This window comes from Mya arenaria, chromosome 4 (assembly GCF_026914265.1).
Source record: "Mya arenaria isolate MELC-2E11 chromosome 4, ASM2691426v1".
NCBI classification, from domain to species: domain Eukaryota; kingdom Metazoa; phylum Mollusca; class Bivalvia; order Myida; family Myidae; genus Mya; species Mya arenaria.
Window position 1 is genome coordinate 54,505,124 of NC_069125.1, and position 15,415 is coordinate 54,520,538.

General features: G+C 35.8%; 1 protein-coding gene across 1 annotated transcript; it reads right to left on the reverse strand.

Annotated features, from left to right (window-relative positions):
* Positions 1-929: 929 nt before the first annotated feature.
* Positions 930-15,400, reverse strand: LOC128231755 (probable ATP-dependent RNA helicase DHX37). The gene is made up of 28 exons (XM_052944934.1): positions 15,093-15,400; positions 14,168-14,350; positions 13,652-13,752; positions 12,913-13,540; positions 12,228-12,376; positions 11,922-12,014; positions 11,598-11,694; positions 10,803-10,916; positions 10,369-10,470; positions 9,063-9,146; positions 8,651-8,780; positions 8,296-8,386; positions 7,833-8,055; positions 7,598-7,705; positions 7,290-7,414; positions 6,590-6,686; positions 6,288-6,353; positions 5,817-5,895; positions 5,402-5,589; positions 5,098-5,154; positions 4,564-4,720; positions 3,310-3,430; positions 3,034-3,094; positions 2,601-2,715; positions 2,257-2,366; positions 1,582-1,778; positions 1,283-1,380; positions 930-1,058 (listed from the first exon to the last, which is right to left on the reverse strand). Exons 1-28 carry the CDS (start codon positions 15,171-15,173, stop codon positions 976-978), a joined length of 3,738 nt encoding a protein of 1,245 aa, XP_052800894.1. The 5' UTR covers positions 15,174-15,400; the 3' UTR covers positions 930-975.
* Between the last annotated feature and the right edge of the window lie 15 nt (positions 15,401-15,415).

Consider the following 15,415-nt stretch of genomic DNA (forward strand, 5'->3'; position numbering starts at 1 on the left):
GCAATTTCGGTATCAAAGAGTAAACTTAAATTAATAGAAGTGTTTTCAGATGCATTACCGTGAACAAATATGGTCAAAAACACGAGCGAGCCATTTTGAGTGACCTCAACTTTTGTAGGTGAACGATATTCAATGTCAAATGGGTGTATTCAATGTCAAATGGTTTTCAACCCCACAATCATGGGTCTTGTGCGCGACAAACCCATGTTCATATGATGAACATTTGTACCTTATTATTCTAAATATGTCCCACGGATGAGAAAGTTACAGCCCAGACATGTCCATAAATATGTAATGTAATTGCAGGTTTTCTATTAATAACCTCTAGTTTCACTGTGACCTTGACCTTTGAGGTAGTAACCTCACTGGGCCTTGCACCAGACGCATTAACCATGTGATGCATATTTGTGGCATATGATTAGAAAGTACAGCCTGGTACAGTGATTGCATAATTTCACCAAATAACCTTTCAGTGTGACCTTGACCTTTGAGGTAGAAACCTGGAGCTTGAGCACTACATGTGACCACAGTTGTGCGTTATTATTTTTAATTTGTCCCATGGATGAGAAAGTTAAAGCTCTGACACAAAATCTAATGTAATTGCATATAACAATGAATAACCGTTAGGCGTGCTCTTGACCTTTGAGGTAGGAATCTCGATCATGCCCTGACTTCAAGTAGTGAACATTTGTGCTTAGTTCAATTAATTAATAACAATTATAAACCTTTTAGTGTGAATTTGACCTTTAAGATAGGAACCTGTGATCTTGCTCTGACACATACATGTAGTCTTCATGTGGTAAACTTTTTTGCCTAGATATTTTAAATTTATTCTATGCATGACAAATTTATGGCAAGAACTAAAAAAAAATGATTTTAGGATGATGCTACTGCTATATCCCATCTTTTGGGGGCAAGCAAAAAGATAAAATAATTAAAAATTTATTTGTACAAATTACATCCAAGTAAGTAATACTAAGTCACGAGAGGAGGCCATTTCAGGGACAGCTCTGTGTGTAACGACTCAGGCAACCACTCTTTTATGGCAGAAAACAGATCTGAAATATAAACAGTAAAACTTCTGAAATATCTACATTCTATAAAAAAAATGAATCTCTGATATGCAACTTCAAAAATAAAACAAACAAGATGATTTAATTTGGTAATTTTTCATAATTGAGATAAGAAAATAAATTGAAGAGTTTCTGATAAGCCAATTTAATGTGTTAGTACATGTTTGTTTATAGACAAACTATTGACTATTCCTACAACAGGTGCTTACAGGTTGGTTGTTTGTTCCATACTGCCAGCAGCGTGTCCTTGGAGTCCACCCTTTCTGCCACCAGGCATTTTAACAGGCTCTCCGTCCTTGGCTGTAACCTGTAATTTATACACATTTATAGTAGTATGTTTTTCTATCACACAAAGCAGTTGTCTGTTCATAATTAATACAACTAGAAGCAGGATTATAACAGCTAATGTCATATTTAGAATTAAAATCAAAATGAAATTATGAAGACAAGCTTTTTGTCTAAAAATAATCACTAAAAATAGCAAACAGGACAATTCAACGATTCATACTTAGCCCATGATTTGACCATTGTGGCAGGCTGGGAAAGGAGATGGGGAGTATATTTCCCAAGGCCTGAGACAACCTCCCCAACCAGCAGAGCCCGGGCAAACCAGCGCATCTTTTCCAACCCCATTGGGTATTCCATCTCCACTGCAGGCAGAGACCACGCCCGGTTACCAAACGTGCCCGTCATGGTGCACAGCACCTGCAAGAGACCATACACTTATGATAAGCTGTTCATGTTTCAAATATACAGGAAATATGCATTATGTGAAGAATAAGCAATCCTTTCTAGGTTTTCATTCACATCTTGTTCCAATTGTTTGAACAAGTAGCACATACTATATAATGAACTGAGTCTCCATTAATATCATTATACAACTATACCCCCAGCAGAGATATTGAAAAAGTGTCTTCTAACGGTTGTAAGCGGACCGTGCATGAGAATTTCGAGTAATCCCACTAGCCAATACATTGTATTAAGAAAGGCCATGATAATAAGAGCTTTGTTACTATGAGGAAATTTATAAAGTATTATTTTGATATTTCAATATATTATAACCAAAAAACATAAAAAAATGTGGACGGACGGAGGAACAGACAGGATGATTACTACAGGGAACCCGTAACTTTTGTGGGGCCCTCATTATTAACACCAAAATGTAAATGACGCTTCGACTCACCTGTCCTTTGTGGGGGTTGTATCTGGGGGGTGGGTCCTCTAGGGGCTTGGAGAGGGTCACATGACTAGGACAGAACACAGGCAGCCATTCTGGCTCTATTGCAGTAAGGCCTAAATGAAATAAGAAAAAATAAAGAAACTTTGCTATAGTCATGGTAAATAAAAGCAATAAATAATCATTTAATAACTCTCTCCAAACTATTATTTCATTCAAAGATTATAGAATAAGGCGTTGTATTCTGTTAAAAAAAAGAGCAGCACAAACTGTCGCTCGAGCTAACCTTATATGTTTAAGTCAAAAGGGTCATAACTCAACAATTATTTAAGTCATAGTCATAGTGTTACCTTTCATGTATAGTTTGGATGTTTCCTCCATGTGTTGAAAGACCAACCACTCTGGTCTCTGTTTGTACAGCACCGACGTCGGGTGGATAAACACAGGCTCCTCCAGGTCAGGAACCTGGTGATAAATATAGATACAGGATAACGGGCAAGCAAATAAACAGGAAAAACTCATCAATACTACATATTATCTCATGAATCAAGCTACAGGGTTACTGTCAACTTTACACTATCAGAGACTGTAGACAGAAGTAATTTATAGGACTTCTTCCTTGTTCATGTTAACCTTTTCATGTGTTCAATGTCTTTTTTAAGATGATGCAAACTAAGGATATCAAGTAGGCTATATGCATTATCTCTTTAAAGACATTACCCGATAAAGAAAAGTTTTATCTGATCACTACTGCAGTAAATTGTTATAAACACAAGGTCAAACCTGGTAAGCATTCTTTAGTTTCTTAGCATCTGGACTGGTCGAGGGCAGTGCAATCATTTTCCTGCAATCCAATAGCTAAGAGTAAAAAAATGTAAAAAAAACACAATTTAATAAAAAAAGAAGTTGAGTAATTATGTGTATTTTGAACGTGATCACGTGATTTTGATCATCGGCATGTGATACACATGACAGGAGTGATTAATGTACAGGAAGGGAAGTAGCCACTGCAATTACCTATTTTGCATGCATGAAACGTATTACAGTATTATGTATTACCTAGCAACATGGTCACCCATCCCAGCAAGGACAATCTGGCGCAGTAACCTGGCCTGCATTTCATCTGGTGGTGACATCTTTGGGTCCACACACACATCAGCATCTGGGATTGCCAGGTTAACTGAGGAGAGAAGCATAATACATGTTAATTATAATTGGATATTATATATTATAATCATAAGTTAGTTATGTTTTATAATAACCATCAGACAAGTCATCACTCTGTTGTAGCTAGAATTATGAGAATCAGATCTTTAGCCTGTCGGGAACACACAAGTAAGTAAGTAAAGGTGAAGTTAATAACACCATGACCTTGACCGATTATCCACCTACCATGACCACTGTGCATAATTGTGTTTGAAGATGCTTCAACAAGTTTCAAAAGTTATTGGTCAGAAAACAAAACTTTGAGAAGGCAACGCTGGACAAGAGAATTCGTAATCCCTATATGTCTGCCATGCATTTAACCGTCTCCGTGGCCTAGTGGTTAAAGCGTCCGCCTACAGAGCGGGAGGTCGTGGGTTCGATCCCTGGCCGCTTCATACCAAAAGATGTTAAAAGTTGGTACAAGTAGTTGGTACAGGTAGCTCCCTTGCCTGGCGCTCGGCATTTAAAGGGTAGTGCTTGGAAAAGTGGTGTACTCAGTACTGGTTACACCCAGGAAAGTTGTACCCCGTGTATCGGTGCTTTACACTGAGCACGTAAAAGAACCATGGGGTGTCTTCGAAAAAGAGCTAGGGTATCGCACCCGGACTTCCTTGTATCCCACCACTGTCTCTTCAGCATGCTGTCCCTTCAGCAAAAACAAAGGACCCCGTTGGAAATAAGTGCTTGCACTTTTACGGGTTATCCTTGACCGCAAGGTCTAAAGAAATACATACATACATACATACATACATACATACATAGGCTTCACAGGCAACAGACAGCAATTTGCTAGTTGTCAAGATACAATTACTAGAACTATGGTATAACTTTACTGTTACAAGCTGTAGGTATATAGAATGTTACATGGTTTGCTTGATAACATTTTTTATTAACACCTGACAGATTGATGTCCTTCACTACATAGAAAGTCATGTACTTTTCAGGTACAACATTTGATTTCGTATTTTTATGAAAACATACAATGTATTTTAATCACTATGAGCCAGATAGGCAGGAAAAAATGATAGAAACTTTCCCATTAAATCCCTGTTTTTAAAAAATGAATTCTAATATGAATTTCTAAATTATAACCCCAAGCAAACTAACCAGAGTTGGTAAGCTGCACCCGTAGTTTGCGGACTTCTCTCATGGCCTTGATACGTATCCCGTACTTGTCACAGAATGCTGGGGTGCAGCCCTCAAACTCACATGAGCCTACCGCCTTCAGAAGCACCATCAAGTCACCCAGTAATAGTGAGTCTCCCTGCAATGTGTTGACAATTAACATTAACAACAGCACACCATGTTCTTTGCAAAATCAATTAGGATTTTTGTACGTTTGATTTCTAATAAAAAACGCTTGATAAACAACAGCAAAGGAAAGCCAAAGGAAATCTGCAGATTGTTTTAATCTGTTTTTTTGGATTGCTTGTTTTGTCAAATTTCACGAGGCTTATTAATTGCAACACCTCAATTTCATTCCAGCTGTCCATCAGTAACTGAATATTTACCTAGGTTCAAAACAATCACGACCGGATTGCTTTATGTTAAATCACAATATTAAACTCTGACAAATTAACCATTCTACAATGTTCATGTCCAAGACCTTTAAAAGCATTCGGTGTGAAATCAGTTACTCACCACAGCGGCCCATCTCCGCTTCACATTTGTCAAATGCAGCAGCCTGTCCTTGAACACCTGAAAAGTTGAAGAAACAAATATCAAGCTTTAAGAGACATTTGCAGCAAAATTGTACTGTATGTGGTGACGGTCAACAAAAAAGATTTATGTTGAGGAAAAAGTGACGTTTTCATTTTTGCAAGGTTCCATAGGCCATAGGCAGGCAACCATAGCTATATTTACATATAATGTTTCCAATCTCAAATAGGGTGTTTGTTTTTTTTAATGATTCCTAGCTGCAATTTTCAGTGATACTAACTATTACCTCGTTGTCCACATCAGGGTTACTGTAGACCTCTACAAAGAGTTCTTGCACGGAGAGTGCGGCCACAATGGCAACAACGTAGGGCAGGAGACCATGTTGGTGACCCAGGGACAACATCTTTGCATAGCGGGGAGAAACGGGGAAACATGCCATGGCTCGACCCAATGGTGTTATTGTTGTGGTGGCCTCTACATTACAAAATAATTAAAACATAGAAAAGAATAACAGCAATATGTAAGGGATTTTCCAATGGTTTCATTACTAAAGAAATTTATAAGGTTAAGTCAAGCATTTACATATGAAGATTTCATATCAGCATTCATCAACTGTGTTATGAAGTGCCTTTAAATAAAGACAACAAAATCTGAACAACAAAAAATAAGATCAATACAAACAGTAATCACATGTGACCTACCCTTTTTGGAATCTTTAAATGATTTAGGCTGCTGGGGCTGGGTCAAGGCTCCCAGACTGATAAGAAGATTTTCTGCAGCCTGAAATCAAAGGCAGAGACATTGAAAATATAAACATTAGTGTTCGTATATGTAACATTACAGAAGGATTGGTTTCTATGACTATAACAGTTCTAACTGGTTGACATGGACCAAGGCATGCAGAAAGAGGTCTTAAATTTGACGTAATCGAGAAATCAAACGTCATAGTTCCTGTGACTTAATATAGAACTGCGGCAACCATTGTGTGACATGTTTTAAAGGTCCATGTTTTGTTTAAGCGTAATTTACATTTCCTCTTTAGTATGAATATCATATTAGATGTGACGATAAAAACGGATCATATTAAAGAATACAATAAGAACCAATTCTGCTTGTTGTGGTTAAAATACTTCAAATGTTATTTAACACAGCAGATTAAGTTGTTAACATACCCTTATCTGCTCCATGTCAGGCTGTGTTGGGTATGGAAAGTTGACTATCTTCTCAATGTTCATATCCTGTAACATATACCATTTAGGTATAAATTATAAGTTTTCATTTCAAACATGCCATTTTTCTAGTTTAAACTATAATGGAAAGACATACTATGGTATATATATATATATTAATGAAACAATTAATTATTTTTAAATGGTGAGTTCCCTTGACCAAGTCAAGCAAACGATGAAGGGTAGCACTGGGACAGACAATTTGAAAAAGACAAACTGTTACATGTAGAAGTTACATGTATCACCTTCATCTGCAGCACAAGGTCATCCACTGGTCGTCGTGTAATCTCCGCAGGGGAGAATTTCTCAAACTCATCATTTAACACTGCTGATGAGTATAATCTGAAATGTGGATAGATAATTAGGTTAAGGAACTGCCAAGGAAATCTTATCTACCTAAATTAATACTAGCTATACTTCTGTTATCAGACAATATTCTTTAGGGATAAACCAATGATTGAGGAATTGTCAAAAGTCAATAATTTAGAATAGGGGATGCCAATAATCAATTCTATGCAATTGATTATCACCATGTGGCTATACTCTCTAAAAAATAGAAATGTAAAGAAGAACATTGGTTTTATTCTTAGTATTTTATATGATATTTACTTAAAAAAAAGCTTAAAATGAAGTTATTTCAAAACTAAACTGCAGTTTGTAATAAATTTGAACAACTTATTTAAAGCTTAGATAAAAAAACACAGTTATATAGTTGATCATCATTTGAAATGGTTTGTCTGATTATTTCTGATCATTGATTTTAGTTTTGGACCTATTTTCAACCACTAAAATCCAAAATTTGAAAAGAAAATCAAAATCATCATGTGCCCAATAAGGTTTATGTAGTAGTAAGTTATGCATTATTATTGATCAATCTGTCACAACTCGCATTTGAATTTAAAGCTGTATGTACAAATAACACAAGTAAACTAAATAAAAGGTTACCTATAACAATGTCCAGGCCCGACTCTGCCGGCCCGCCCTGCCCGCTGGTCTGCTGATGCCTTAGACGTCCACGTCACCCTGAATGTGGATACTCCTGTCACCTTGTCATAGAACTTGGTCTTCATCTGAAAACATTAAAAAAAACTTTCTATGGATAAAATTTGAATGTGAAGGCATGGTGCAAGGTACAATATGCTATTATAATGCAATACATATTTTATACTAAGATTATCTGATGAATTTTTACTGGCACTTTACATCAAACTTTATATGTAGCTAATACAGTAATTTTTCAAGTGAGTAGTCACCTTTCCAGTGTCGACGACATATTTAATGCCAGGGATGGTGAGTGAGGTCTCTGCTACATTAGTGGCTACAACACACAGCCTGCAACCATCCGGTACAGGGCCAAACACCTGCAAACAGGATGGAAAATAATAATAGTAATAGTAATAAAACTTTGTATTACATCTTCTTTGTATTCTTACAGCATGGTTTCTTTTGTTGTAAGAAACAAATTATAAAAAATTGCTTTGACCACACCTTTGCCTGTTTGTCTGTTGGCAGGAGGGAGTACAGTGGTAGCACATATACAGGTTGACTGCTTCCCTCTGTGTGCCCCGGGTCATCAGGGTCAAGGTCATCTGTGTTGTCCTGGTAACTGACATCATCTGTGTTGTCATGGATACCACGGTCATCTGTATCATCAAGGTCATCCATAACCTGGTCCTGCTGCTCCTCATCATCAATAGCAGACACAGAGTAGCTGAAACAAAGATGTTATTTAGTTCACTAGATCATATTAAGTATTTATTTCCATCTTGAGAAGTTTATTTACTTTCATTGGCCCAATCCAGACTATTCTATGTGAGTCAGCCTTGTCATTTATGGTGAATCTGACAGCTGCAATCATTTTTTTGTGGATGACCTTAGCAGGCAAAAGTTCAGAACTACTGAAGTTTATTATGGTATTACCCAAACCAAAACAATGCTGAGTTAATATTACCTGTCAAGACTTATGTTTGGCAGCTTCCTGGCCTCTTCTTGTGTTTCCTTCTTTGTATGTTTCCTTCTGCCTGAAGACTGGTTGTCAGATACTGTAACAAAAACATGTCAGTCAATATCATTGAATACAATCATAGATTTCAATTGATGTCCAAGCAGGATTCATTTACAAAAAAGCATATATAAAGTATCTAGAAAATATCTGGTCTGCCACTGTGACCATATGAATGCTTACACATGTTTTTCAACAGTTAATTGTGACAGTGTGAAATGTGATAGTCAAATATAGGTAATAATTCTTGAATCTACATGTATATCTTTCTATCTTCACATGTAGAATGGTCATGTTAACTCACGTGGTTGCCCGGTGCTGTCGTACATGGGGAATGCAGCCTTGAGTTTACGACAAAGAGTGTGAACCTCCTGTTGTCCCGTGACAAACACTAGAATACCACCCTCTGGCAACATACGGTGGATCTTACATGTCTGAAACACACATGATATCATACCAGTGTATGGAAAGATAGAGTACTTGCATAAATAGATGTCAACTTGCAAACATTTCCAGTATGCTATGAATGATACATGTACATGAATGATAAACTATTTTTGTAAACTACTTGCGTAATGTAGTTAACTTCATTTTTTAAATCAGATGCAAACTATTGGTTTATGTCCTTATTATGTCCTTATTTTTATTCTAAAAACACTGACAGCACTCTTATCTCATATTTGAAACAAATTGACAAAATAAACAAGAGTTCTTACTTTTCTGAATGTTTCCCCCAGGTAATCTTCCAATGGTGTTCTTTTATTGTAATGAACTGTGACAGGAAACTGCCTGGCATCCACCTACAAATGAAATCAAATAATTAGGCAATACAGAGAACGAAAAGAAATTGGAGGACTAAATCACTTAAGTATACATCTAACCCAAGAAAGGCACTTACAAATTGGACCACCCCCCTTAATTTTTTTTATTCAACTTACTGTTTAAGAAGCAAAAACATGAACAGGAACCTCCCCCGACACATTTCTTTATAATGCCCTATTTACAAATGGAATAGTCCTGACTGCATTTACTAAATTTGAAATTGTATATTCCAGAACTTTTTTTCTCTGTCTTTTTTAAAACTGGCAAAATGTATTCAAGATCAACTAAACATTTGTCAACACTGGGATAATATAGTACAACGCCGGGGACCGAGCCAAAACCTCGAGGGAACCGATGTTTCGAACAACCCGATTTTCAATTTTCCAGTCTGTTATGAAATATCTTTCAGTGTATTCTAAGTTTGAAGTCTTCAAACAGACTGTTTACAAAGACACTGATTATGTGTTGCGTTGTGCAAATTGTATACTAAGTGTAAAATGTAAAAGAAATATCAATAAATGAATAAACAGAAATGTTTATTTTTACAAAATTGCCATATATGGGTGTTTTCAAAAAAAATGCAGCCAAAGTGTGACATAGGGGGTCAAATTTCAAACATGTTTTATATATCGCAAAGCAAAGTGAAGGAATTCTTTTTCGAGATTCCGATTTTGGATCGATATGGTAGTGTTTATTCATAATTTTATTACTCATTTACATTTGTCACAATTAACTTCTCGTCATTAACCACTATCGGTCATGCATAAAGAGTGATAAACTTTTTTCACACCTTATCAAATTGCCTTTCAACTGTCATTGCAATTTTTACAACTTGCGACATTATAACACCAAGTGATTGTTTAATTTGGAACACACGTTCGGGAAAAAGTGTGAAATTATGACCTCGAAGGAGCCTTAAGGTTATGTGCATGATTTGTGTACTTGGGACCGACCAAATTGATCGACTCCTCGACATATTTAGGTTTCGATGCATCGTAGGTATATTTTATATAAAAAATAGAAAGAAAAATGTTTAGGACTAAGATCCAGCCTCGAAGGACCGCCGGTTCTCGAACGACTGCTTGTTCGAAAGACCGCAGTTTAACTGTATTTAAATGTTCTCAGATGATACAAATTTAATGAAAAGTACAGTGACCACCACAAACATCCCAAATAACACCAGAATAACAAAGAGCCTACCTTTATGACTGGCGGAGTGACCCTGAACAGCCGCTTGTTTTCAGTGAAGTCCTCAACTCGCAATGTTGCAGACATAATAATGAGCTTCAGTGGATTACCTCGCTAAATAAATACACAACAATATAATTAAAACTATAAATCTTGTCATTCTATTGATTACATCTATATAATTACATCTATATAACAATTTACTACCATCTACAAATAGGCTTAAGACTACATTTCAAAGTTTTAGATACACTGTCACTCAAACCTAGCCTTCTTACATCAAACTTTATACTGAGCCAAAAATATCATTCACATCACAAATAAAAAGTCCAAATAATGATAATGTATGACAGAGGAAGATTCACACAAAAAAATATGTAGAAAATATTTTATTTTCCTCTGTAATAAGTAAAAACCAAGTGATATAACATTTATCAAAATTTTACCTTAGTCCTAAGAGGCACAATCCTGGAGAGGAGTCCTATAAGTATGTCCGTGTACACGCTACGCTCATGGGCCTCGTCTATGATGATCGCTGAGTATTTGGTCAGCAGGAAATCCTGTGTAAGCAAGACATTACAGACTATGATCATTTATATATATAAATGCATAGTTGACAATATGAAGTTGTGTACAATAAAGTTTTTTTGATCACAGAATTTTTGGTCCAAAGCCACTTTTCATAAAGTTATGTTTCAATTTGAGCGCCAAAACTCATAGAAGCAACACAAATGTAGCCAGCTGTGTGAATACAATTACGTAGTCGCCCATCCTATAATTATGACATCAGGTATGTCTTCCTTTCTGGATAAACTAAAACAATACCAATATAACCATTTCTTTTTCAAAAAGGACAAAAATATCGACAGGGTGAAAAGGGCACATTTTATCAGGCTGTAATTGTTTTGAACTTGACAAAAAATGTTAGTCCTGTTGTTTATTTGAAGTAATATTAGGTTCTAATTGCCAGTATGTAAAGTTTGTATTTATCTATAATCACTATATTTTAAGTTTTGTCATAACAAGAGAAATTTTCACACATTAATTTCTGAAAACAGAAGGGTGCCCATGCTGGTCTCCGTGAGGGCAGAGGAGTGCTAGCATAAAAGTGCAGCACCCTTCCATAACTATTGGGCTAAATAATCACTGACATGTAGTGTGCACAAACAGCATTTCAACAAATCAAAACACTAAGATGCTGATAAAACAGTGTTTCAATGGGTTACTTCAGAATGGTTTACCTTTTGAACTTCCTTGAGCAAGACGCCATCAGTCATGAACTTGATTTTAGTGTTGTCCGTAACATTTCCTTCATACCGAATCTGGTACGAAACTTCTCTGCACAAAAACAAGACAACAAGTGATTGTAGCTTTTGCATGTTGGATAAAGATCATTTATACTGACCAATTAAAATTGCCTAAAATTAAAAAGTACACAATTTTTTCTTAAGCCAAAAGTCTTGCAGGAGTTACATTTTATAAGTATATGATTGATTGAATATGTGACCAGCATATTTATAGCTACCTTTGAAAGAAATGGTAATTGTTTGGTTACTATTATCTACCTCTTTGACAATGACATTTCCATGGCAACTCGATTAGACATGCTGACTGCTGCCACTCTCCTTGGCTCTGTAACTCCTATAATTCCTCCTCCGCTGTGAAATAAATATGTAGAATATAAAGACATTATTCTATTATGATTTATGATTAAGCTTTGAAATCAATATAGTGAATTGTCAACCACAGATAAAAATTACTTAAATACAGAGTAACACAGAAAACAGACACATCATGACATGAGAATTTCAGAGCCTGTCCTAATTCCCAAATATAAAGAAATATTTCAGTTAGCCTCCATATCTACTCACTGAGCGTATCCCGCCTCATACAGGAACTGCGGAACCTGGGTGGTCTTACCACTGCCCGTCTCTCCACAAATAATGACAACAGGGTGCTCACTGATCGCCTCCATGATCACTTGCTCCTCTCCCAGGATAGGCAGCTTTAAACGCCCTGTCTATGATCATGCCAGAGTTGATAATTATTATTAGATTCATTTCAATCAACAAAGCCATTCTTTTATTTTAAACACTTAAAAAACAATGGAATCAATTAAAACAATTGTAAATGGTGAGTTTCTCAAACCAAGTCCAGGAAGTAATTCAAGGGGATGACAAAGGGAAGCATTGGAACCGACAATTTGTTAAAGACAGTTTCATCTATATAAGTAACATCTATGTGTATATTTCTCTACATTGTTGACAAGATCGACCATTACCTGACCTGGTCAGTATTAAAATGCCAAAACCATGCACATGTAGTAAGTTACATAAAAAAGCCTGTAAGGGTCCTCAACAAGCAACAATGTCAGTATCAATATAAGCATCAAACGGACTGTCAAAAAAGTAAAAGGGAAAGAAAAGTTTAAGATAATTGTAGGTTCTCACATCATTAGAAGATGCCTACATCATGTGTGGGAATGTGTAGGTAATCAGCCATGCATATTTGAATTTACTTGGAATCAAAGGCAAAAAGAAGTCATCACACCCTTACCTGTATAGTTTCATCTCTGTAAACTGGTATGTTAACAACTCTCTTCGCTGGTTCTTTCACTTCTTTCTTTTGTTGGTCTATCTTTGAGGAATTGGAAGATTTTTTACTACTTTCAGAAGACACATCTTCAGAAGAGAGATTACTAACAGTTTGATTTGTTTTCACATCACTGTCAACTTTTTGTGAATCATATTCCTTCTTTGTAATATCACTAACCACCCAATTAGATGAAGTGCTTCTCACATGTTTTCTTGTCTTTGATGGGTTGCTACAGGTCCTTTGCTTCACTCTTTTATCATTTTCATTTACAGTCTCCTCTTGCAACTTTACACTCTCAACTACATTGTCTTGTAAATTTACAGGAACTACTTCTTCACGACAGTCTTCAATCTTACACACTGCAGTCTCTGCTTCTTTTTGTTGAACCTCCACTGAAACTGGTTTCTCAATTTCTTCCTCTGATACCACTCCTGAATCTTCCTCATCTGTCGACATGTCTGAGGTGTGAATGGACTCCTCATCATCACTTTTCTCAGTCTCTATTTCTTGTTGTTTTCTTCTTCGTTTTCTGTTACTGCCTGCTATCGAATTGACAGTGACGTCTTTGTCAACTGTGTCATCATGCTTTCTGAAAATCAACAATATTTACATGAATAATAATGCATTAAACTCAAAATTTAACATGCTTCAAATTTTAGTTTAGATGTTATTATAAACATAATAAATTCTTAGTACTTGCCTTTTCACCTTTCCGGACTGGACCTCTGATATGCTGATAAGTTGTCGCATCTCATCCTGACTTGCCTGGTGGGCAGCCAGTGACACAAAAATATCTGCCCTCTGAAATAATATATTACTCACAAGTTTCTATTATGGTATGCATGTAGAGCATCGAAGTTGTTTAGAATATGGTGATTTGAAACATGTATGAAGCTATGATTTATTAAAACTGATACTTGAATGGATTATCAATATTACATCTTAAAATACCAATGTATAAATCACACTTTTACTCTAAATTGTCAAACTAAAATAATTGAGAAAGCTGTGAGTGTGATCCTTGATCAAAGGGGCAAAAGTTATACCTGACAGTGATAGACATTGTAAACAAACACACATACTGTTGTCTTTTAAGTTGACTGAATTAAAATACACAGATAGCTAGCCTTTTCAATATTAAATACCCAGTTACAATAACAAGTTCTATTTAGAAACTTCAAATTATTGTTTTCAACATATTATATAAATATCAAACCTTTGCCTTCTTCTCTTTTGTCTCAATAACCTTTTCCAGTTTTTTTCTTTCCTTTTTTGTCAGGCGTTTTATTTTCTTCTCTTGAACATGTTTATGTGCGGAGTCCCTCTTCTTTGATGGTAGCACAAGAGCATTGCTGTCGTCATAGCCTTTCTCTTTCTGCAGGTCGATCTCAACATGAATCTGCAAAGAAACAATATATTTTGTACTGTAATAAGTAAAACAAAGCTTTGAGGTTTTATTCAATGACAAATCTGAAATGTTCATTCTTCAACAAGACTAAACCATACCTGATGTTGCAATAAGATGTTGCAATAACTTATAATAAGGCCAACCCATTCCAGATTGTACGCTGAACTGGGCTGTATCTCTGACAATTTTAATGGTTTTTATTTCTGTTGTCGTATGGTCTGCCAGTCACGGACCCATTTCAATAACATATTTTAGTAGTAAACCTTACACTACTTTAAAGTGCTTGGGTTCAACTTATAAGTAACAAGCAGAATCTACGCAATAAAATTTAATGTCCTTATGATATTTTTATTGAAACGAAGCTTACGCCAAAAAAAGCATAGAAAGTTACGATCTCAAGCTGTACGATCTTTATTGAATCAGGGTGCTGGCCCATATAATTTTTAAATTTAGGCCATATTGTCTTTCAATCTAAGTCGTAATATCTTTAATCTGGAATGTATAGTCATTCAGTCACAGCCTAATACGGTCCTGCAGTATCTGCAGCATTGGCGATGAACTGTACATTGGTACAGCTATCAATATCCAAACCATCATTTTGTTGTCAGGATTTTGGCAAAACGATTGCAACAGCATGAAGTTGATTTAATTACTTATTCCATCCACAATAATTAAGGTGTTCATGCACTTCAATTTTGACTAATCCAACTGACATAAATCAAAATTAACTTACCTCTTCCTGCGATGACTTATCAACAACAGTTTCATTTTGAATTCTGGCTTTCCAATTGAAGCCCAACTTCTTTTTCCCCATGTTTCAAAACGTGCTAATAATGTAAATTTATTTGTAAACAAACCCACATGGCAGGGACGAAGAACACACTTTGACAGCTTCCGCTTAATAAACTAGTTCTTAAAATCGAATGTGCATTTGATAGTAATTAAGAACAATGCCATGCAGTTATCATGTATTAATGTGAAGGTTTTTTCAGCTCACAATATAACATATTTATATTGAGAAATCGTCATTATTTAATTTGTATATCACTACATGTT

What these genes read in the sequence shown, in the direction of transcription:
- LOC128231755 (XM_052944934.1), bottom strand. Translation starts at nt 15,173, where the DNA reads ATGGGGAAAAAGAAGTTGGGCTTCAATTGGAAAGCCAGAATTCAAAAT. An exon ending in GGGCCTGGACATTGTTATAG is followed by an intron (nt 6,687 to 7,289) that starts GTAACCTTTTAT and finishes TCCACATTTCAG; the next exon opens with ATTATACTCATCAGCAGTGT. An exon ending in ATGGAACAAACAACCAACCT is followed by an intron (nt 1,059 to 1,282) that starts GTAAGCACCTGT and finishes TTTATATTTCAG; the next exon opens with ATCTGTTTTCTGCCATAAAA.